Below are 25,287 nucleotides of genomic sequence, written 5' to 3' on the forward strand. Positions count from 1 at the left end.
TTAGGATTAATCCAATAATGGAAACACCCAAATTGTGAGGTTGTACAGAGCAGGTTTATAATCAAGTTAAGAATATTTATTTAAGAAATAAAAGGGAAATTATATTTTTTTGAAAAATATTGAATTGGGTTTTATTTAGTTCAGACTGCTTACCTCTTCTTCATTACTAGAAAGCAGAGAATTTTTAACGTGTTTAATTGTGTTTAACTTTACTTTTTTAATGTCCAGAGTAACATTTTAGGGATTAAAAATCTGGAGATAATTTTTCCTGACCTCAAAGCCTGAGACAGAATAGAATATTTCAGTTGGAAGGGATCTACGACAATCAAGTCCAACTGCCTGAACACTTCAGGGCTGACCAAAAGTTAAAGCATGTTTTTAAGGGTGTTGTCCAAATGCCTCTTAAACACTGACAGGCTTGGGGCATCGACCACCTCTCTAGCAAGCCTGTTCCAGTGTTTGACCACCCTCTCGGTAAAGAAATGCTTCCTAATGTCAAGTCTGAACCTCCCCTGAAGCAGCTTTGAACCATTTCTATGTGTCCTGTCCCTGGATACCAGGAAGAGGAGATCAGCACCTCTGTCTCCACTTCCCCTCCTCAGGAAGCTGTAGAGAACAATGAGGTCCCCCCTCAGCCTCCTGTTGTGATTCAAAACCTCCTCCTTGTATTTAATCAAAGTAGTCATACAGTTGTAATACATTTTTTTTATTATTTCAGGGGCAAATTATTAGCTTTGATAGACTATTGCTTTGATCTAATTTGTCAAAACTTATATGTTCACATTTTTCATTTAGAAATTCAGGCCGTAATAATAATACTTTCTGCCTTGTTGTCACCTCTATCAGAATTTACTGATTACTGTGTGCTAAATTAAGGACGTAACTTGGTATATCAAGACATATTTTTCCCACAAAATTAATTTTCTACTCCTTTTTGTCAATTCATTTTTTCATCTTTCTATAACACTGATCTGAGTCTAGCATTAAAGTACCTGTGGGCACTAGGTGAAACTAGACAGATAATGTATTTTGGTAATATTTTAAATAACCAGCATTAAAAATCAAATTATTTTCTAGGCTGCAGCCATCACATCAGATGTCTTGGATATTCTTGGAAGGCCTGGTCATTACACACTCTTTGCTCCTACTAATGAAGCTTTTGAGAGACTTCCAAGGGGAGTCTTAGAAAGGATCATGGGTGACAAGGTGGCTTCTGAAGGTATGTAACCTTTTTTTACAAATGAGAAATACAGGTGAGTAGATCAGGAGGTAAAAACTACATTATCTTAGTAGCTCTGAAATTAAGCACCTGTACTTTCATACATATAGGAGGAGTTATTTCTTCAGTCTCTGATTTTTCCAGTTACCTAAGGATTCAAATTCATTGAAAACTCAGCTTCCAAAACAGCTTAAAGGAAACTGTGAAAATATAGGCATATTGATGTTTCTAATAGTTCAGCTGCTTAGTTTCGATAGAGATTCCCACCTCTATTCTCACTTCTCTCATAGTTTTCTCATGAACAGCTTTTTCATACAAAAAGGACATGTTCTTGTAAAAGGCAAGTTCTGCCCTGCAAGTTGAACTGAATTTATACTATATATTCTGACAAACTATAACAGTCAGCACACTTATTCTTCTGAGAACTACAGTAAAACTGAATAATAACTGAATCGGTCTGTTATGTGAACAGTAATGTAATGGACCACTAAGAAATGGAAGGCTACATTTCTCTTCTCATTTATGAGATCCACTGCACTAAAGAAGTTCTCCATCATTTCATTATAGCCTGATTAAGTCACTGTGCAGTATCTCCATGGAGAATGGTGAAAAGGATCGGGGCTAATTTTAGTGTGAGACAATGGCTAAAAATGGAATCCTGAAATAACATGGCCTTTTCGTTGTGGCTTTTTTTTTTTTTTTTCAGTTTGCTTTCACAATTTTTGGCTGATTCTTTTGGTGCCCACAGAGGGTAGTATACTGAATCTCACTTGTATAGTAAGGCATAACAAAATATAAATCTGGGGATGACTTTGCATAGCCTATAGAGTTTTGTACTCAGAGGTCCATTTGGAGCATATCATTTGCAGTCACTGATTATATACTCTGTTACATGCAGATCTCAGCATAACCAGTATGGTTTTCATAATATAAGGGATGCGAAAGATTTTTGACCATAGATGTTGTTTAGAGGCCTATAGTATCAATTCTCATATAAATAACTTTCAATAAAAAATCTGTGAGTGCAAATAAGCAAATATGCTAGATAAGCTAGTAAGCTATTAAAAATTGTGTAGATGTAATGATTTATTCCACACTTATATGTGAATTTTATATATATATATGTGAATATATGTGTCCAAACACCTATATATGAACTTCCTGCTCTTTTCTCCACAGCTCTCGTGAAGTTCCATATTTTAAATACTCTCCAGTGCTCTGAAGCCATCACAGGTGGAGCTGTCTATGAAACCTTGGAAGGAAACACAGTTGAAGTTGGTTGTGATGGTGAAAGCCTGACTGTGAATGGAGTGAAGATGGTGAAACGCAAAGATATTGTGACAAGCAATGGCGTTATCCACCTCATTGATGAAGTGCTAATTCCTGATTCTGGTCAGTGATATGTATGAAAAACTTCTTACACTGCAGATGTTTTCTGCAATCTTACCTAGATTCCCTCAGATATATATTGTTATGGATAAGCATGGAGAACACAAATCAAGAAAAGGAATAAATTGTGTGTTAAAATAACTTTTCTTATTCCTTTATTTGCAGCCAAGCAAGTAATTGAGCTTGGGGGTGCCCAGCAGACTACTTTTACAGACCTGGTGGCACAGCTAGGACTGGCATCTTCTCTAAGACCAGAAGGCCAATACACTCTCTTGGCACCTCTGAATGGTGCTTTCTCAGGTTAGTAGCCTTAAAAGATTATGTTCTAAATGTCAAAATAAACAAAAATATATGCTACCCTGACAGTTTTCCAAATAACCCCCAGTACTTGTTCCAAGTCCCAAGGAAAGAGAGCTATGGATAAATAGAGATACTTCATCCTTTCAAAATACATACCATGCAGAAAGTCAAAACAAGCCTAACCACCAGGCTGCACAGCTTGGTTTTGGTGGTATCAGTTGTTAATGGAAATAATATCACTAAAACAAGATACAAAATATGCACAGACAGATTGTGGGAAAGGAAAGGTATTAATGAACTGCCAGTTCCCTTAATCTTTGCATTACTTGCATTAGATTCACAACTTATTTATTCTCAAAAAAATTATACAAGAAGGTTGGTATTTTTCAGTGCCTTAAAGCAGAGAGAAACTGATACAAATATACTATAAAACAGGCGTTTGCATATTTGCAGAAGTGACCACATGGGCATCCTGCCCTTCCCACAAGAATTTGAGTGTTAACTCACCATCACAGAAGCAAATTTGGAAAGGTTTTAAGGTGCACATGCAGAAAGGAAAAGTTGTAATAAGAACTTCAGCAGTAATTCAGAAGATGGAGCAGTCCCACAGATAAATCATCTGCCGTATCATTTATAGTAATTAATCAGGGCTATGTCAAAAGTTCATGTCTGGATTTAAGGAATGGCAATTTGCAGAAACTACTTAACAATTCATTTTATGTGTACACAGATCTGTCCAAGCCTTAACTCAAGCATTTCAAAGAAAGATTCAGTATTTCCATGGTCTTTTAATATAACATCCACAGTTAACCTTATTTGAATGAAAATTCGCTATATAAATCACTATATATTATTATATAAATGGCTTTGTAGATGACACCTTAAGGATGGATCAACGCCTTCTTAAAAGGATCCTGCAGAATCACATTATAAAAGTGAAAGTTGGGCTCAATGAACTGTACAACGGACAAGAGCTGGAGACAATTGGAGGGAAACTGCTTAGAGTCTTTGTGTATCGCACAGTAAGTGAATGGGGTTTTCTAACAATATGTATCCCAACTATGAAAATGAAAAGTCATGAAAGAATAAAAGAGAAAGCTGAATGAAACCTCCAACATTTACCATTATGACTATCTAGCAAAAATCTTTAAGCTTTTAAGCTAGGAAAAAATGAAAATCTGATCTTTATTGATGGGAACTTAATTTGCATGGAAGACTCTTTGGGAAAACAAAACAGGATTCCAGATTTGGCACTCCATTAATTACAAATTTTTAAAGCTAGTTTTTAGAACTAATTAAGAACATTCTCAAGGGAAACAAAAAAATCAAGTTTGGAAATATTTACACCATATTAACTTACTCCAGATTTTGCTACTTTTGGTTTCTCAAGCAATACCAGATTTCGTGGCAAGAACACACAATTTACTGTAGAAAATACATATGAATATTATTTTTAAATTTAGGAGCCTGTTGGGAAGTATGCATCCATCTCATTTCATGTGTAAAATATGTTTAAATGTGTATCACTGTGTGAATAGCTACACTTGTTTCTCTTTTAATCAGGCTGTATGTATTGAAAATTCATGCATGGTCAGAGGAAGTAAAGAAGGAAGGAATGGTTTTATTCACATCTTCAGACAGATCATCAATCCAGCAGAAAAGACATTGCATGAAATGCTGAGAAATGATAAGCGGTTTAGGTGAGTAGCAGTTTTGACAGCACTGAGATTTTCCTGCAGAGAGTAACTGTATATACAGCACAGCTGAGAAATAGTCGTGGGCTGTGGGTTGTTGCATTTTGGGGGGCAGGAAGGGCAAGGAAGGGGTTATTACCTCCTCAAAAAAAAAAGGGGGGAGGGGGGGAAGAAAAAATAAAAAGTGTTCTCCTCCAGCTGTATGCTGAAAAGGCTCCCAGACTTTATGCTAGAATGGTTGTTTACAGCACATAGGAGTCAGTAAGACACCAGAATGAGAGGAGTAAAAGGACAAAAGAGATTGGATGATGCATCCAGAGCTATAAATGCAGTGGAGTCTGGAGGGTTAATTAATGAATAGTACAATTCCATATGGGTGCAGCATGATTGCATACCCTTCCAGTATATATTTCTGTCCCCTTCCTGCAAGTATCTCAATATGCCTAGAGAAAGCAACTACCCTTGGCATCCTCCCTTCATCTCTTTGATCTGTAGGGTTTTTATTCAATGAATTCTGCTCTGATCCAGGCTGCCCATATTTCTTTTTCTCAAATCCTTTTTCCTCAGTCTTCTGCTCTTAAGACTGTCTTTTTTTTCTCATTTTCCTCCTCCACTGTCTTTATTTCTGGGAAATAGTAAGAGTGTTTGGAGATTGTTACACTATCAGAAAAAATGAGGGGACTGAGTGCCCGGACCCAAGTATAGTTACTACACTTCAACAGAATGTATTTGTGTTTTTTCTGTTTGTTGTAAACAGCATTTTCCTCAGTCTGCTGAAAGCTGCAGATCTAGATGATGTTCTGTCACGGCCTGGAGAATGGACTCTGTTTGTTCCAACTAACGATGCCTTTAAAGGTTTGACTGATGACGATAAGGATATATTGATAAGTAAGTAACATAAGAAAACTAGAAATACAAGCAAAGGTAAAATTAATGGGAAAGGTGGCTAGTGCATCTCTTACACAAACGATGTCTGATAAAACAATTTACCTTTTGCATTGAGCAGGTTGTAGGACTTCCCTACATTAACTCCTTCTTGGAGGATAGAGAAAATATCTTTTTGGAAAAAAGCATCCAACCTGAATTTAAATATTTGATTTGACATATTTGAAATAAATTTGATATATTATTCCAAGGTGTACTTACCTTCCAAGTTAAAGTCTGCATTCATTTAATTAGCTTCAACTTTTCATCATTAAACCTTGCTATAGATTTTTTAAACTGAAGAGTCTCTTCTATCACATTTCTTTTCTAGTTGTGACCATGGCATTAAAAGATACGTAGTATTGACTTTCCTATCTTTCCTTTCCTTTCTCTTCTCTGCCTCCACCCAGTGTTCTCTGATATCACCTGTGTTCTACAAGTTAAATATTGTATATATATTGCTAAATCCCAATTTATGTAATTTCTTTCCCTCTTACACTTTTAAACTCTGGATTTATATAGATTTTTCACAAGATTTAAAATTAGTTTCTTTACTGTCATGCTTTATTTCCGTAAGAGAAGAAATGCACAGTGAATACTTCAAATCTCCTGCAGAATTTCCCACTAGAGGGGTAGACTGTGGCCACAGCGCTATAAATATTTTTAGTTTATTTGAGAATAATGTGAATCTGGCCTGTGCACAAGTGTGGGAGGAGTGGTTGGTTTGAATCCCACATTCAAGGTCAGTCACATTTTCCATTCCTGCACTTTTCAGATTAAAGTTCGAAGACATGAAGCCAAATCCCATGAATCCTTAATGGCTTCAAAAAGTCCAGCTCAGAGCATTGATAAGCAGCAGTCCAGCTCTATACAGCCTTTAACTCACTAATGAGGCGCTGTGAATTTGAATTATCTCTTCAGCCATTTAAAGTTATGATAGTGGTCTAAATTACCTTCTAGTGTGGTGTGGCTCTAGTGACTAACAGTCAATTAACAGGTAGCTTAAACAACTAATATTAGATAGCTATAAAATGAAATGAAGCTTGTCTCAAGGCTGTGAACTGAAGTAACTGGATAAATTGCATTGTTCTGCTTTTATTGGATTATATAGTTATTTTATTAACTAAGATTGAGTTTATCAGGTCTATTATTTTTGTCTTCAATTCACAATTTGACTTTGTACCCAAAGCCCATGCCATTTTGGATTATTTCTATAATTAAGAATACAATTATATTTGCCATTCTGCTTTTCAAGGGGCTTTATGTACTATCTTTACCTACCATTGTGACTCAGTTTCTACTTCCTTTCCTTGGCAGATGAGATTTTAATTTACCCTCATTATTTTTTTTGCAGCAGAATGTCCATTTTTTCTGTCAGATTGCTTTCTGGAATTCTGTCTTGGCTTTCTTTAAAGACATTATGTTGCTTTCTCCATAAAAATTAAACCTTAAAAAATTTAGGTTTTTTAAGGCATATAAAGAAATACCCTGTTTATCTGTAAGAAGGACACAAAAGATAATTTTAACCAATAACTATTGTGGCATAGAACAAAAGTAATCTGACAGTTTGTGAAAACAGCTTTTGAATGGCCATGTTTAGGCTTTGTATGTAACGATGCTATCTATGAATGGTCCAGTCACAAAATCTCTGCTAATTTTAGTAGGGAGAAAAGAGCATTTAATTGCATTTCAGTAGTAAAGTAAATTGCATTAATATCAGTGATGAAAGCAAAAAGCAGAAAAAGGAAAATGTTCACTGAAAGAGACACCAGGAAAAAAAATTAACCAGACAGTATTTCCGTTGCAGTTTCATCAAGGCTGAAACTCCTAATAACAATCAATAGCAGCGTGTAATGCTAATATGAAAGTTGTAGTAGAATGGTCAATATTCCATGTAAAGGCAAGCCAGATGTGTTTTAAAACTGCTCTGCTTGGTACCCTGTCTCCTGGGGAGGTTGTGGGTATTCCTACAGACTGTCCTATGACTCCATGGACCCACAGCACCAGAGAGCCCTGCCAGGACACTAACTTGAGCTCCAGAATCCATTTCCTTTTTAAGACAGTCTTGAAAATGTTGGCTTCTTTTCTTTTATTTTCTTCCCAAATAGGAATGTCAAACTTTGAAATATGGAAATCATCCCTAGAATAGGGGTTTTTTCCCCTTTCCCAACTTCTCCATGCTGCGTCTGTTCTCTGTAAAAACAGACAGAACCAGCACTCCAAATGACTCCTTTTCTGCCTGAAGTAAATAGCAACTTTCTCCTGCCCCCGATGGGAAAAGGCATGTGTATACAAAGAGTTGTGAGTTATCCCCAGTCATCTCAGAAGGGTGTTGCTACAAGAGAATAATTATATTAATTGTTAGCTATCTTTACCCTTAATTGCAACAGTGTTAAGGCTGGAGTTTATCTAGTAGCTTGGTGAAATTTGATATTGCTGACTGCTTAGTGGTCCTGAAATTATTGTGTTTGCAAATGATTTGTGGATCATATTTAAGAAAAGGGAAAAAAATTCTGATTAGAAGTGCAAGGAAATAATAAAAAATAATACAGAAACACAGGAAAATGCTGGCCACTTTTCTGTTCTTTTCTATAGGAATTCTCATTGCATCTTTATGATTATGTTCTGAGTGCCTTTTTGTCGTATGCTTGTTTTTTTCCCTTTAACATCATTTTAACAGATTCAAATTGTATGTGTTCATGGTAGTTTCATTCATACTGTGCCTAATTCTGGCTCAAGCCTGTGTGAATCCTTAGAATTTCCAGAGAGAACTATCCATTACTGTTTAATTTTTACTCCTACTTTTCTTTTCTTTTTAAATAGGAGACAAAAATGCTCTCAGGAATATTCTTCTTTACCACTTGACACAAGGAGTTTTCATTGGAAGTGGCTTTGAGCCTGGTGTGACAAACATTCTTAAAACCATCCAAGGAGGGAAACTCTACTTGAAAACAGTTAAGTGTCGAAAAAGAAGTCTCCTTGATACAGCCTTGTAACAGGGATTTGACATTCCACGTCTATCCATGTTACAGAATGGGATGCATCTCTCTGAATGTTATATTATGGTTTGGGGTTGTTTTTTAATGTCCCTAATAACTTGTGTTCTCTTTTCATCCTTTACCAGGTAAATGATACTCTTCTGGTTAATGAACTGAAATCAAGAGAATCTGATCTCATGGCAACCAATGGTGTCATTCATGTTATTGATAAACTCCTATATCCAGCAGGTGAGTATTAGTTCATGGAATTTATACACAGTCTTTCGAATATGTTTACATGTTACGTAGGTGCAATAACCTAAAAAAGTTAATTCCTTTAAAGAGACAATTCCTATGTGGAATAAGAAACAGAAATTTTATCTCACTACTCATTTTGTGGAAGAACCTTGCTTGAAACCTCTTTGAAATCCTGTGAAAGTCAAGTATATGGAAGGCTAGATGCCATACACTAACTTTTCCACTAATATGGAAGAATGTATATGTACAAGTACATGCTTGTGTGAGTGTATGAGAGTGATTACATCTTCTGATCACTATAAATGAAAGTAAAACGAATACAGGTGTATGTTTCCTTTTACATGCCTATTTCTTTTGTCAGATCTGCCTGTTGGAAATGATCAGTTGCTCACAATCCTGAAGAAGTTGATTAAGTACATTCAAATTAAGGTACTCTTTAAATAATGATCCCTTTGTATTTTTGGCAGAATCTGTGAAACCGTGTACGTTGTAATTCATAAGTGATTCTCTGGTCCCTGTTTCTTCAGCAGACAACACATTCAATAGCTCCCAGTTACCCAAATAGAATCATGAATGATACACTGCACTCAATAGTTAGAATATATGTTTTTCAACACCAAATAATTGTAGAATATTTGCATTTGGGTAACTCCAATGTGAACTGGCCCAAATTTGCTCTTTGGTTCAGGTACACTTTATCACTCTAGCAAAATAAATCACTTCTAAATCCTTGAGGCAATCCCTCTTTGAAAGAAATATTGAATGACTAAATTGCTATGTCATTAAATCCACCAGCCTCAATAACCTGTGGAGAAAAATAGGCATCTTTATCTACCCTAGCTACCATCCTGAGAGTACATTCTCCCTCAACAATGACTGAGAGGACCTAGGCAAATAGCATAGCCTAACTTTTAGATAAATGAAGCAGTGAATCCTACCCACACTCATTAGGAAACTAGAAGGCAAGTGCTCTTTCTTTTAAATTTTAAAATTACTTTTCTGTATTTATAGTTTGTTCGTGACAGTACCTTCAAAGAGATTCCACTGACATTTTACAGTAAGTTCATTTTAAATACTTCCAGATGGGTTTGAGATTGCTTTTTAATGTTGCCAGTTCCAATCTTGAATTGCAGATTTTTTTTCCAATCAAAAAGAAAGCAATTTCTGGGAAAGTAATATGTGCCAAGGAAGCACAGGAAGAGAAAGATTCAAAGTAGAATGTTTCTGGCTGTTGTGCTACTGTATGTATTTTTTTCCCTTTCCAGATGTGTGACAGAAAAGTAACCCTGAAGTTAGCTGTTCAAACTCTTTGGGGTAGGCAAGATACATATGGAAAAGATTGTTTTTCAGTTTTTAGCCAAGGTTCAGTGCTTGGTGCATACCAGAGTTGTACTGCCTCTCTCTCCAAGATGTAGCATTGTACTGTACTGAATCTCCAAGATGTAGCATTGACCAAACTATGCACTGAGATGCTTTCTTTTTCATAAATGCTTCCAGAGGGACAGAGTGTACCTGTTCCACCTGTTTCCCATATCTGCAAATATGAAGCTTGTATGGAAGGCAGTTGTTCTGACCATTTTCTCTTTAGGGAGTAAATGTAAAAAAGGAACCTTTTTGCTCTCTTGTCGCCTTTCTCAGGGTTTGCATTTAGTTTCTGCATATAAAGTAGAACCTGTTGAAGCAAACTGTTAGAAGACAAAGATCCTGCCGAAGCTTTGGGTTATGAGGGAATATGAATTTAGGCAGATGATTAAATTTCTATAGGATTCTACCCACATTTCTCAGTAGAAATGGAGACCATCACATTAGGCTTTTGAAAATTGACAATGGACACACTGAAGTTAAAAGGCTCTTGGAATAAAAAATGTAATAATCTATCTTGATGGCAAGTTGAATATGAGTCAACAGCGTGCCCTGGCAGCCAAAAGGGCCAACCATGTCCTGGGGTGCACCAAGCACAGCATAGCTAGCTGGTTGAGGGAGGTGATTGTCCCACTCTGCGCTGCACTGGTGCAGCCCCACCTCAAGTACTGTGTGCAGTTTTGGGCACCTCAATATAAGAAGGACATCAAACTATTACAGTATGTCCCAGAGGAGGGCAACCAAGATGGTGAAAGGTCTCAAGGGCAAGACTTACGAGGAGCGGCTGAGGTTGCTTGGTTTGTTCAGCTTGGAGAAGAGAAGGCTGAGGGGTGACCTCATCGCAGTCTACAAATTCCTCAAGGCGGGCAGTGGAGGGGGAGGTGCTGATCTCCTCTCTCTGGTGACCAGTGATAGGACACGAGGAAATGGAATGAAGCTGCGTCAGGGGAAGTTCAAGTTGGACATTAGGAAAAGGTTCTTTGCTGAGAGGGTGGTCGGTCACTGGAACAGGCTCCCCAGGGAAGTGGTCATGACACCAAGCCTGTCAGAGTTCAAGGAACATCTGAACAACGCTCTTAGTCATATGGTTTAGTTTTAGGTAGTCCCGCGAGGAGAAGGGAGTTGGACTCGATGATCCTTATGAGTCCCTTCCAACTTGAGATATTCTATGATTCTATCTCCCAGGGATAGTGAGAGTAGCACGAGAAGCAATGCCTGTAAATGGAAGCAAGGGAGGTCAATGTCAGACATCAAGAAAGTTGTAACTGTTGATTTCGTTGAATGCGGAAACAGGAAGGCTGGGACCTCTACCAGTGAAGGCTTCTTTACCAGTGAATGCAGATGAGTCAAATAACGATCTATCGGAGATGTTCAATGAATACTTGAGTCTGTCTTAGGTGTAGAGGGACAACTTGATCTCCCAAGGGCACCACAGTCGTACTCTCTGTGATGTTCTATCAAGTGTAAGAATAGTTCTGAATGTCAGAGGCTTTCCTCTGTTTACCAGGTCAGCTCCCTAATGAGAAGAAAAGGGCAAGATTTGAATTTAAGATACGTCAGGAAATTGTGAAAATCTTTATGCAGGGAATTGTATGAGCCATTATTATTATGTACCTTACATTATCATGGGTTTCATGACCAGTGGGTTTCATAAGGCACAAACAAATGCAAATAGCATACCAGCAGACTCCATCTGCAGGTGACTTACATACACCACCATTTAGTAACTAGAACTGAGATCCATGCTCTAGATCCTTTTGAGTTACTTTTTCATCCATTAGTATCTGTGATTTTATCCACATCTTTATGACCAGACCAAGTATAACTGCTCATTACCATAAAGAAACTGTAAGAATGGAATGTGCTTTATATTCCATTTTCTATACTTTCAGAAATTAACATAATTGAAAGCAACGTCCAGCCCATCATCAGAAAGGAAGGTAAATGAGGCCCTTAGTATATATATTTCTGTATATGTTCATACACATATACAGAATATGTATTGTGTATATTTCTTTAACAGGATGCATTTTGTACATAACAACTCCAGGACATTCAGCACTTTGCTGGAAAAGCAAAGATACAAATATTGCAATTAGAACTGGCTGAAATATTTTTTATAAAAAGTTTTCCCACAGTTGTTCTCCCCAGATGGATTTTCTCCTTTTTCTATGGGCATTTTTAAAATATTTTTAAAATAATTTTTTTCAAACAATTTCTTTTAAGTGCCCCAAATATTACTATACTTTCAATAAAAACATTTCCTTTTTTTTAATTAAAACAGTTATTTTAAAAAAATGAAGTAGATTTGTTTCTTATACTTTGAAGAAAAAAACCTATCAATCAGTTCATTTTTCTATAGTTTTCAATCAGTTCTAAATACCAATATCTGTCAGATGCCTGGAAAGGACAGTTAGCCAAACTTTCATTTTCAATTTCTTGAGGCAAAAGCATAACTTAAAGATTAGCGGTGGGGCTGAAAAGAAGAAAAAGTGGGGCTGAAACTGTCAAAATTGCTTGTGATTCATAACTTAACTAAAAAATCCACTGGTTTCACTAGACCAGGTACACTGCTAAGAAGCTCCAGTTTCCCATTGGAAATAAAAATGCTCAAAGGGAATCTGGTTGAGCTCAACTGAGGAGAAAGGCAGTTAAAAATGTCCAGACTGTTTAATCATAGTTTCTGGGAGGACTTCCTCCCAGCAGAAGTGACACGAGCTTGCTTTTTCAGCTGCTTGTCTGTGCTTCATCCCACTTAGGACTGGACATCATCTAGCATATATACTGAACTTTGTTGCCTACTCTCTATCATTAAATCAGATCCACAGAGCAACATAAATGGATAGATGATTCCATATGGTAATTAATCCAAGATATTTTAGAAATCTTCCTATGATGAAGGTGAATCACTCTCTGAAAGTTCCTGTTCTTCTATGTTAAATCCAGAGACAGGGCATATAGTTTAGGTGATTTGCATGATGTTTAGAAGTTGAAAGTTAACTGAAACAAACCCCTCTTTTAAAGAACAAATGAAATATCTGAGCACTTCTATAGTCAACTGTACAACTAAGTGTTATTCACCAGAGAGAAAAAAAAATAACTTTATAAGTTACTGAGTATTGAAGAGTTACTCCTTTCCGTTGCCAGTACAGTGTTCCTGCTTTGGGACACACTCCAGGGAATGTTCTCTGGCCAATACAGCCTTTCTGCTGATGATTCAGAAATAGACCCAATAAAGCCAATTCTGGCCTTTCTGAGCTTGCTAGTAGTAACAGTAGTGAGCGGCAGCTCCCATCAAAACCACATAAGCCCACAACTGTCTGTAGAAAAAATCTGGCAAAGTTGCATGTTATTTTTTGCAACATATGTCAGGAAGTTCTAGCAGATAGTGATGGAAAGGAGATTTTGGTAAAAAAAAGAAAAACCACGACCACCCCCAAGTTTAGAGGGTGATGTCTGCCCTTTCCTGTCTCAATGTTTTTTACTTGAGTTGTGCTTCCGTTGTCCATATGTAGGCAAGTTAAAGGGATCTAAAGAGTTAAATCTGATTGAAACACAAATCTTAATGGATTAAATGTTCAAAGGATTGATCCTAGACTAGGCAGTATAGCAAATTATGGCTTTACTTTTTGTTTTGCGTACATCTGCTGTATCAATCACATAAGAAGGTACAGTAATTTAGAAATCTAAAAAAAAAGGATTTATAAACATTCATAAATACACCTTTGAAATGTTTTCATTAATATTCATCACTTGTATCAATGTCTATTGGTATTTAATGGATTCTCAACATGCAAAAATGCCTCTACATTTAAAACAAGCAAGTGAATGAATCTTATAAGATCTCTTCTTTAAAATATTTATGAATGTTTTTAGCCAGAATTGTTAGAAAATAAAAGAAAAAGCAATGGGTTGTTCAGTTATTTAAAACTCCGAGTAGATGAATAGAGCTCTATAGTAACTTGGCATCATTATGATCCTATCATATAATCTCATCTGCAGCAAATAAATGAATTATTTAGCTCTAAAGTCTAACCTATACAATCGTCTTCTGCTGCAAAATCAAACAAAAATATACACTTAGATTTGTTACTATTGAAGGAGTTAGTTAGTCTAGACTAGTTAGCCTGAATTGTATTGTTTTCAACAATTAATGCCAGGCACACATATTAAAAAGCTATTGTTAAATCCTGATCAGTAATTTAAAAAAAAAATCTATGTAGTATCGACTTCTACATAAATTCATATAACGAAAGATTTTTAAGTAAAGTGAGAGATGGACGGTATTAAGTTTCCAACTCTGAATAGAGAATAAAGGAAGTGTGTGTTACAGCAGCTTCTTAAGTAGAAGATGTTGCCATAACATTTGTTACAGAAGAACCATGTTATTCCTGTTAATTGACTGCATCAATGGCATGTTTCTAATTTATTTAGTATCTGGTGCTCCAGCCCGTCAGAGATACATTTGGATCAGTATGGTCTATAGGGATTGCACAAGATTAAGAGGTTTGCTTTTGGCCATTGAAATCAAGATGACCTCTCCCATGCAACTCAAAGAATGATAACCATTAATGCTCACAAATATCCTTGCAGCCATTCCAGTTGATCTCTGAAGTTTATTTATTTTTTTTCTTTAAGCTGGGTGACCACTGACCAAGTCTTGGTAGCTTAAAAAAAAAAAGCCAAATACCCACCCCCCAAAATAACAAATTAAAAAAACCCAAACCAGCATAAAGGAATTCTGATTAAAAGACCCAGTTTCCTCTTAGATATCTCTACAGTTAGTAGGAAATAACATTACAAACATTTCTTTCTCTAGTTCTTTTCTAAGCTTTCACACAATAGTTTGCATGCTTATCACTAGCAGAGCAATAGCTATGAGTCCAGCAATGTCACAGAGTAGGCTTCTTACTAATATATGGAGGAAAACTTCCTTTCAGCTGCTGAGGATCTGGTTTTTGCCTGAGACTTGTCAACAGATGTTAAAAATATCAGATACACAAAAGTAAAAAAAACCCATTGTAAATAGTAAGTGTGCAATAGGATCTAAATTTAAGATAGCATGGGAGGAAGTGCAAGATTGTACAGCATTGCTGCAAATGGCTTTTCAGATTTTAAAAATCCTCCATTACAGTCATCTGGTTTATTTAGAGTAGGGGGGATAATGCTAGCTTCATCTCAGCCCCGTGGAATACCATAAATATTTTTATGACTATTTGTAACATGTTGTTTTTTTCCTATGTCACAGACCCATCTATCACACAGCTCACTAAATTAATTGAAGGGGAACCTGAGTTCAAAATAGTCAGGGAAGGGGAGACAATAACTAAAGTGATTCATGGAGGTTGGTATGCTTTCAGCAACTCAATTTGTATTAGTTAAAATTTGAAACATTCACTATTCCAAGTCAGTTTCTACTTTATGTAGGTGATTCCTGTGATATGTTAGACAACTGTTCTCTTTTTAACAAGACCTTCTGGAAGTGTTGTGATTTTATTGCATCATTTAATTCTCACTTCTCATGCATTTCAAAAAATTGGGTTTTTCACCTAGCTGTGTCCCTTAGCTGCAGTCAAGACAGTGTTAGAAATGCTCTGCATGCTGGTATAACATCTGTCTCAGTTAAGAATTATTTGCTGGTTGTTGTCCTGCAATCAAAAATGCAGTACGTGATTCTGTGATAGAAAAGCAATTTTATCAGACAGAGAGGTAAACTTTGCCTTCTGCTTTGCTAAGGGCATTGAGAAGTTCACATCTAGGGTGCTTTTAAAGGAAAAACAGCATGTGGCCATCCTAAATTTGGAGGAAACTTACTTCCTGGTCTCCTCTGGACATTTTTATTTTTCATAAAATATGCTATGGTATTTCCTTGTGTGCTTCAGTAAGTTTCAGCATCTCAGAAACAGCACATGTAACACTGTTCATCACTTGATTAATGTCTTCAATTTAAAAATCCTCATAGAACCAATTATTAAAACATACACCAAAATCATTGATGGGCGACCTGTGGAAGTGACGGAGAAAAAAGTAACAGAAGAAAGAATTATTCAAGGTAAATTATGCTGAGCTCTTCATACTTAGTAAAGTTCACAGTTACATACGAAAGTAACACATCTTAAGTTCTGTCCTAATACCTAAGCTGCATTTCCTGGAGAGGAATTTTCCCTAATGCTTCCCACTGCCTATGTATGGCTCAAATTCTGGCTGTGTGCACTACACACACATATACAGAAATGGCAACAATATTTTAACAGCATGCAAAACAATGAAAACTTGTCTTTTTTTTTTTAATGTATTTGCAAAGTGTCTGCTTTTGCAAGCTTCTTGCTACCATTTGAGGGTGAGACTACTTTTATTACATTTTTTTAGTCGGGCTTGCTTTAGAAAGGAGACTTTTTTTTTTTTGTGTGTACTTTTGGGTTGTATATCTCCAGGTAGGTTTCATTTGACCAAAGGTAGACCTTCAGTGTGTGGATACCTACTTTTGCCTGTCATCCCAGGCTCCCTTGACAATCATTTCAGAAAAAGAACTTCTATCTTTCTCTGTAAGGAGAGGCCTCGGTTGATCTGACACCCACAAGTTAGACATTTGTATTCAACTAATATAAGATAAAATTAATGTGCATCTGTGTCCCTAGATCTTCTCCCACAGGAACTTTCAAAATCGTTGGCCAATTTCAATATATTTGACCTACTACAGAGATATTTCTTTAAGAAACCTAGAAACTTCACAGAAATTGAAAAGTGGAGTGAGGCATATTTAAGCAGTCACAAATGCTCTGCTAACACATTTTTATCCCCTTGGTTAAATATCAGTTTGAATGCTGTCATTAAAATTCTGTCTGCCAGAGCAGTTGTAAAGGAAAGACAGTGTTATAGGAACATATTGACTTAGCAGAAAGTCTTAATATTCAGTTTATTTAGAAAATCTTAAAATTCAATTTAAGAAGTCATTGAAGCAAGAGAGAAATAAAGAACCAGACTTAAGTTATTCTCATACAACTATTTACTACAATGAAAATAACTGAATGAAAAACTTTGGTGATTTCTGAATAAACTGGGGACTATTTTTCAACACAAAAGCTCTGGGGGAGAAAATAAAATACCGTTTTCTCATTTTTCAAATTCAAATTTCACTGATATCCCACATAAAATGGTCAATATAATGTAAAATGCCAGCGTTTCAGACCTGATATTTCTTCCCTTCCCTCTGTAGTAGAAACTGATAAAGAATGTCAAATGTTAAGCTCTCAAATGATTCACAGCATTAATAAAAGCAACAGCGTCAATTTACAACAGTGGATCCAGACTCTTTTTGCACTTAGAAAATATGATTGATATATGACCTAATACAAAAAAGTGTTTAACACTGTGTCTTGCTTTAAGAATGTGAGCAGATATTTACTATAAGTATGTTAAATTTGTCTAAGTACTTTCCTGAATAGCTCAATACTATTTGGAACCCTCTTTCAGTTTAATTTGGGACACAGTGAAAGGTAGAATGATCATAAAAGCAGATTAAAGCATGTTAACCACGAAACCATCCTAAGTGTTAAATAGGAAAAAATAACTTAAAAGGCAATCCGGTTATATCTGACTAAAGTCACTGTCTTACATATCTTTTTTCCAGGTCCTGAAATAAAATATACCAGAATTACTGCAGGTGGTTCAGACAATGAAGAAAAGTTAAAAAAATTGCTTGAAGAAGGTTAGTATTCTTGTTTCTTTCCTTCCTTTAAAAAAAAATATATTACTTAAGTCATTACTGAACAGATACTCCATGTTTTCAGCAAAGGTGCTCATACTGCAAAATCATATCCAGAGATTAAACCTCAGAACCTGAGAAATGCCCAAATCTAACGTTCTGGTTTGAGTCTGTGATCTTCACATTTCAGTCAGCTCCAGAGTTGAGTCTGCCTGGGTCTAATACAGTATGCTATATTTGTCATAAAATATGTTGTTTTCAGTGTTTACATAGAATTTAATACCGTAACAGATTAATTCTGTAATTCAGCAAACTGCTATGACAGGATTAATTCAGTAATATGCTGTTATAGGATTGTCAAATGTTTTCTGTAAATGAATTTTTTGCCATAACCTGTATCCTATCAGAGGTTACCAAGGTGACCAAATTTATTGAAGGTGATGGTCATTTACTTGAAGATGAAGAAATCAAAAGACTTCTGCAGGGAGGTAATTCAGTGTATTATAACTAACCTTTTTGCAACAGGTTATGATAACTGAAACCCCTCTCAGATATGTGGATCTCAACATTTTAAAGACTGACCTAGCAGAAGTGTAATTTTAATGGGAGAAAAAAATAGAATGCCATATATGAAGTGCCAGATGTCTGTGAAATGGAAATAAGTACCAAAGTTTGATTAATCAATTATTTTATATTGATCATGAAAAAAAAATTATTTGGTTTTTTTCAGTCTTTAAAAAGTTATCTAATTAAAACTCAGGGGAGCAATGAAGATTTATTCCACTAGCTGTGAACTCTTTTTCAGCAAATTTAAATCTGTGAAAAACACTTATGAAGTGGAAAGTATTGTAACAGGCCAAATTCATCTTACTTATCAATTCTTCAGAAATGAATATTCATTGCCCTCAAGTTAATAAATAAAGGCATGTTTAGCATCCTTCTTTAAATGCTTACAGGTGATAGATATCAAGGCATTAACTTTAATTCTCTTCAAATATAGCATTCCAAGGAATGGTTTTCTATCCTTCTTGCTCTCTTAATTCTAACAGTTTTGGCAATATATAACCAGTAGATGTAGAAAACTGGTAAAAGAACTTGTGCTTGTGAAATTAATCTTTATCTATGAATTTGGAATGTTCTCTGCTTAATGTAGATTAGAAAAACTATCTATAATAGCAATGGGGAATAAAAAAAGAGAATTCAAGTGTTGTGTTTTTAGTAAATGTTAGTGTAAACCTGAGTTAGAAGCTCAAAAATATGTATGGATGTTTCTCTTGGCATAAATTAACTGAATCCACTTCATTTTATGTTACCTTTTTAGTAAGTTACAAACCTGAATACCAGGGAAATAGCTCACAGCCAGCTGTGTGTTCATTGAACTAAATCTTGTAGTCCTTCAAAAGCACTATTCTGTGCATGTGACTTAAACTTCAGTTAAATAAAAAATTTAGTGATGGCTGAACGGCTGAACAGCTTTCCACCAAACAAAGCCATGCTAGTCGACAATACAGCTATATACAGTATATTACAGTCTTAGAGAAAAGCCAAGATATGGCTATGAATGCTGTTGACTGTATTTCTTTCTTCTGTTTTAAACATCTCAATCTTAGTTTTACAGATCTAAGCCAGGATTTGCCTATAAACATTAGAGCAAAATAGGAACTTCCAGAGGGTTTTTCATTGTATCCTACCTTAAGTGTCCTAGCTATGTGAAAAGAGTTGCTCTCTGGAGATGCGTATTTCAGTGTTGAATATTTAAAAGGAAAGTTGAAAATGAAAGAAATTATAGCAAGAAACAAGTCTATACTGGACTATGTTCTATTGGTGTCAACCAGGCAATAAAGAGCAGGATCAAACTTAATCTGTTCAAAATTCTGGTGACAGGTCTGATGCCGAAATCTAACAATTACTTGTAATTGTAATCATCTTCAGTTACAGAGGTATACAACTAAACAGACATAATCTGCAGAGATACATCTTACAGTGATCCTATAGGTGTATGGAAGAGAGATAAATAGCTTCTCTGTAGTAAATTTGGAAAAGACAATATTGTCTCTTGAATTCTTGCCATTTTTCCTTGCTATTATATGTTAGTTTGCATAAGCATCCTGCTTTACAGAATGGACCAAATAGGCAGATTCGTCTCTTGTTTTAATTTGATTCTTCTCTATCTTTTCCATGATTTATCCAGTCAGCTACCCTTGGCTGCCATGATAATACCTTACCCTACGTTTAGCCAATTAAAGCAGATACACATGCTGCTTTATGGCTGTTGGTGATAATGGCGACAATGCTTTACGGCCCTCTTGTCTACATCAAATTAATTCTGTTTTACTGAAAATTTCCTAAGCATTTAAATCTGAGTCCAGTCACAAACAAATATACTACCACTGTCTACAGTAAACGAATGATTTCATATGGGCTGTAATTCTACTCATACAATATCCAGCACTGCCTATTACAATTGGCAGTCTTTGCTGAAACAAAACTTCAAGCCAAGGTTACAATTAATGACTTTCAGCCCTAGAGAAGGAAACACCTGTGGCAGGGCCAAGGAAATCAGCAGGACCTTACGGCATGAATAACATGGTGGTCTGCATACATCTACACCCCCAAAATGACATTGTTTCCACTGAAGGCTCCTTGCATATGGAAAAATGCTATGCCAGATTTAACTCATTTGTTTTTGATGCTTATCGTAGCTGGAACTGAGTACACCAAGGTTACTAAAGTAATTGAGGGAGAGCCACAGATTATCGAGAGAGAAATCAAGAAAGTCCATCTGGAAGGTTAGTTTGTCTAAAAATCCAGTATCACTAAGACCTGCTTTGTCTGAAGTGATCATTCCAGGTGGGGTTTTATAGTATCTATTCACAAAAATTACTTAGGTCTGAAGCTAGTATTTTAGCAAGAAGAGTTTTATAATTGTTTTGGAAAAGAATTCTTTCACTGACATTGCAGGGAAAAATGTGGAGGCTTCTCTTGTGGCTAAAAGTAACTAAAAGATTTGGCAAGCATAGTAGACAAGAGGAAATGTCTAACCACAAAGCTTAGGTAAAACATTTGAAGGAAACTGCACCATAAGTATTGCCTTTTCTCTAAGCAGCACATCCAGAAGAAGACCACGTGAGTTGTTTTTAACTTGAGTTATTTCTTGTCAGTGTTAATGTGATCTGTTGATGTGAGGGTTTCTCAACTTGTTGAAGGGGGGTAGGGTGGAGGGAATATAACCTCTGGGGTTGAGTAAATATCTCACAGGGTCTTGGAATTTCTTTACCCTTATCCTGTTGTTAAATGAGGAAAGCTCTTGGGTTTGAAAAAGCTGAATGGTGTTGAGCTTCAAAATGAATCTCTTAAAGGAGACAAATGCAATTCAGCCCAGCTTTATATCAGGAATTTGTTCTTCAAGTTTAACAATCATTTTTTAATGATCTTCATTAAAAGTTAAGTAGCAGCTTGTTTAGAGTTTCTTTTGTATTTCTATGTATGTCCTTTTCCAATTCTAATTCTAATAATGCAGAATAAGTTATTCTATCGACCTTTGAACTTAAATTCATAGGAAAAAATATTATGGCTTGTGGAGAATGAAGTTAAATATGTTTCTACTTTTTAAATGTTGAAGTCTATGTTAAATACTGAAGGTATACCATACTGTTTGTATAATTTCAATGTTGAGTAGTACCAGGCATGCAGGGAAGTCAACTATTGCCTGAAAATGACAGAGAGGTATGATCTTTGACCATGAGGTTTACCTGAAAGCATAATTGTATGGACAGCATATAAGTATGGAAAACATATTTTGGCTGGACCATGTTCTGTCAGGGCAGTGCAGAGCTTGAAATTTTCTATCAATCATGTTGGTGCAGATAGATACCCAGTGTTTAGCCTCAGCTGTAATGAGGTGAAGCCTGTATCTCAGGGCTGTGCATTTATATACCCTGTACCTCAGGATGAAAAGACAACCGACTGCAGCTGATTAAGCGAAGATGCAAGTAGTTCATGGGTTGTAAAGAAGGAAAAATACTGCAGTAACATTTCTGTGATAGTAACAGAAGAATTATCTCTTATGCTTGTGAAATGTTGTTCCTCTCAATGAGGAGACATCTGGTTTAAAAAATGTCTCAAGGTTTGATGAGAAAGAGGAAAAAGTGTCCATAGTTTCACTGAGTCAGTATTTTGGAAAACAGATGTATCTGCTAATGAGGGTGGTACCTATTCAATAGCCCTTGCTCTACCCTTTAAAACAGAAGTCTCTGAGAAAATTAACTGAACTCTAAATGTGGAATCATACTGTGGACTCACAATGCAGCTACACATCAAGCCCCAAACACAGCTGGAAATGTAGCAAACATCTTGTGATGGTTGAGTTTCAAGCATATCACTTATAAATAATTCCTGAAGTAAAGCCTATACAGCAGACCTGGATGTCCTCTGCCAAAAACTGAGACTGAGTCCTGGGCCATACATTAACCTGAGCTTGTACATCGCTGACAGTGTCAGATGGTGTTTGCTGAATGCAGAGAGTGAGCAAAACATCCTGGCACCTGCCTACATCATGTAACCATCAGTAGGAGATCAGTGTGAATAATGGATTAATTCATACTGTTAAAATGTAAAAATATTTTTGAACTGTTAGTAAGATTTGATGGATGACTGCACATGACAGAAATGTGTGAATTGTATTATAGGCATTCATGTTTCGGGTGATCAAGTCAACATGCTAATGGGACAAAATTCTTAATTTACTGAAAACCTTAAAGAACAAACTTCGCAAGCCAGCAATGGGTTTCCAACATTTCTAATGAGTTTTAATTCAAAGGCTCTTACAAATAACTTCTGACTGCAACATTTCTGTTTTCTAGAAGCACCTGTACGGAAAGTACAACCAACCAGGAGGACACAAGGTAAAAGAAAACATGTATTTAAACATATATTTATATTTTCAGTTACATTAAAAGTCAGGAGGGAAAAAATACCCTTAAGAAAACAGAGTTCGAAAGGAAAGAGTTGCATTTATGCTTTAAAAAAAAGAAATTTTAACAAAGCTTGGTATTGTTAATTATTGGGTTTCTAGATTTTTTTCTTATATATATTTCTATCTGAAAACAAGTTAGATTATCTGCTTTGGTCAAACAGTATTTCAGATTAGAATAAAGCCGTCAAAGTGAGATCTGACTCTGGAGTCCAACACTGTGAAGATTGCACTGTGGGATTCCCCACCATGGGATTTTGTAACTAACTCGCTGATTCTACATTATTTTGATCAATTAAGAAGCTGAGAGATCACTGTAATTTCCTAGCTGCCAGCACAAGAGTGACAGATTCAGCATCAGGCTTCATCTTTCCTCTTCACATGTCTGTTTCACAAGTAAATATAGTAAATAGTGTAACTATATTATATAAAATTATAGGTAATAATTATGGTTCTTTTTCCATTTTTCCCAGGGGGAACAGCAAGAAGGAGGACAAGACTAGCTTATCCCTAAAAGCTTTCCAAGATAGAATCCACAGAATTACAAATTAACAGCATGGTCTTTGAGAGGATGAGAAACTGTTTTTTTAAAAAAATAAGAACATTAGAAAACAACATTGTTTTGATAACATAATGTAAACTGAACCATGAATCCATAAAAAGATGTGAAGCTGCAGATACTCACTGCTAGCACAGTGCTCACTAGGAGGAGCAGTCCATTGGGGGTGCTTTAACTGCTCTTGATAGTAAGCACTATGCAGGATGGAATCCTGGAAGTGCTGAAGGCCATCAACTTCTGTAGAACCAGGATTCCTTCTCATGCTGGCTAGTAAGTGTTTGCAGGATTGGATTCAAAAAGAGCAGGGAACAATACAGAGTGTATTTTTTTATTATTATTATTTCCACTAAATAAGAAATATAAATGAAATTAGATCATTTCTAGAAAAAAATCACTTCAGGTGATTTTTAGAGTAATCTAAGGAAATACAAGATGTTAACATAGCACTTTTGGTTCAGTAGTATTGTATGTTTTTTGTAAATCAAAATTCATCATGTCTTTAATGTCATAATGACACCAGTAATGTTACCTTTTCTAAACAAACAAATATGCCTTATATTAAATGTATCCTTTTTTTGTTCTGCATTGCATATCCAAATGCCTTCTAGTAACGTGGCTAATGGAAGCTCTTAAAAAGAAAAAAAGCAAACATTATGACCTTCTTGAAATGTATTTGAGATCATATTGACTTCTTTATTTATAAGAAAAAATCATTCCCATTAAAGGAATCCTATACCAATACCTATACTGAGATTCTTAAGCGTTTTCCCACTTTTCCCTAAATGTGTCCTTTGATTATTAAAGTGGATTATAAAAGGGATAAATAAAATGCATGCAAACAGTTAACTTAGCATGGAAAAAGGTTTTACAAAAATGAGGCTAGGTCTGAAAGCTTTTATATCAAAACATGCTTTGCTAATGTCTGGTGCTAATGTGGAGTTGTCTGTAAATTATGTCAATTTTATAACTCTAGTTTTGTACTCATAAAAGTTGTTTGCCTTTATTAACAAAAGTTGGAAAACAATTGCTCATGGAGTAGAAAAAACTTATTCAAAGTGCCTTAATTCTGCAGACCAAAGTTTCAGAGGACTTATCATCTAATGTGCTTTTATACTTCTGTTTTGAAACAAATACTCAATAAAGAATTTGGCTGAACTGTGCTTGCTTTAATTTGTAAATATTTTTTGAATAGTAAAGAAAATTCTAAATATTCTTAAGCTTTTAGTGTAGTTTTTAGTTAAAAATTATGCTTTCAAAGAAGCAAACTGATGCTTCTCTGTCTTAGCACATGCTAGTGCACTTAAGCTGCATCACTCTCCTTAGACACAATTAAAAACCTTCCCTAATTCCATAATCACATACCAAGAGCACTACTCCCTGAACGGTAAAGCTATCTCAGCATGGGATTGATATGTTGTGTAGCCTTACTGGGCTGTCAAACTCTCTCAATAAGGTGACCTCAGTATCTACTATCATAGCGCTTTGCTGGAAGGACAGCTTTTAACCCTGGTAAGAGCTAGGTAGCTTTTAGGTGAGAACGAGAGCTCTTAGGACTGCCTAGAGGGTGAACTGAAGCTGCCACCTTTCCCCATGGCCTTTGACTGTCATTAAATCACTAACTTTAATCTGCTTTCATCACTGCTGTGCCACCATGAGCTGACGGTCAAGTAAGATTTTAAAGGACAGTAATTATGTTACGGGAGGAATGTGTCTGTGCTCTCCTCTCCCAAAAAAAGAGTAGGAGATGGAGAAGAAAGTGGAATGGAACGTACATACTTTAACAGATAAAGTATGTACAGGAACCGGGGAGGAAGCAGAAGGAGGCAAGAAAATGGATTCAAATCTATCCTGTGGCAGGACATTTTTAACTTTTCAAGTGGGAATAAATTTGTAACACACTAATTTGGGTATATTTTCTGCTTTGATA

General features: G+C 35.9%; 1 protein-coding gene across 14 annotated transcripts in view; it reads left to right on the forward strand.

Moving 5' to 3' along the window:
* The window catches only part of POSTN (periostin), a 37,849-nt gene extending 13,329 nt beyond the window's left edge, over positions 1 to 24,520 (forward strand). Inside the window, exons 7-24 of one of the 14 annotated variants that reach the window (XM_072850321.1) lie at positions 1,078 to 1,219; positions 2,399 to 2,611; positions 2,774 to 2,908; positions 3,782 to 3,930; positions 4,472 to 4,608; positions 5,360 to 5,490; positions 8,350 to 8,480; positions 8,651 to 8,753; positions 9,124 to 9,191; positions 9,774 to 9,819; positions 12,017 to 12,064; positions 15,373 to 15,468; positions 16,087 to 16,176; positions 17,755 to 17,832; positions 18,237 to 18,317; positions 20,532 to 20,618; positions 22,692 to 22,733; positions 23,275 to 24,520. In XM_072850321.1, the coding sequence (XP_072706422.1) occupies positions 1,078 to 1,219; positions 2,399 to 2,611; positions 2,774 to 2,908; positions 3,782 to 3,930; positions 4,472 to 4,608; positions 5,360 to 5,490; positions 8,350 to 8,480; positions 8,651 to 8,753; positions 9,124 to 9,191; positions 9,774 to 9,819; positions 12,017 to 12,064; positions 15,373 to 15,468; positions 16,087 to 16,176; positions 17,755 to 17,832; positions 18,237 to 18,317; positions 20,532 to 20,618; positions 22,692 to 22,733; positions 23,275 to 23,315 (1,818 nt within the window). In that variant the 3' untranslated portion in view covers positions 23,316 to 24,520. The remainder of the gene's footprint in view (positions 1 to 1,077; positions 1,220 to 2,398; positions 2,612 to 2,773; positions 2,909 to 3,781; positions 3,931 to 4,471; positions 4,609 to 5,359; positions 5,491 to 8,349; positions 8,481 to 8,650; positions 8,754 to 9,123; positions 9,192 to 9,773; positions 9,820 to 12,016; positions 12,065 to 15,372; positions 15,469 to 16,086; positions 16,177 to 17,754; positions 17,833 to 18,236; positions 18,318 to 20,531; positions 20,619 to 22,691; positions 22,734 to 23,274) is intronic. The other 13 variants (XM_072850323.1, XM_072850324.1, XM_072850322.1 and 10 more) reach the window with 13 other exon arrangements.
* Positions 24,521 to 25,287: the final 767 nt, after the last annotated feature.

The sequence above is a fragment of the Ciconia boyciana genome, chromosome 1, assembly GCF_034638445.1.
Source record: "Ciconia boyciana chromosome 1, ASM3463844v1, whole genome shotgun sequence".
Classification (NCBI taxonomy): Eukaryota; Metazoa; Chordata; class Aves; order Ciconiiformes; family Ciconiidae; genus Ciconia; species Ciconia boyciana.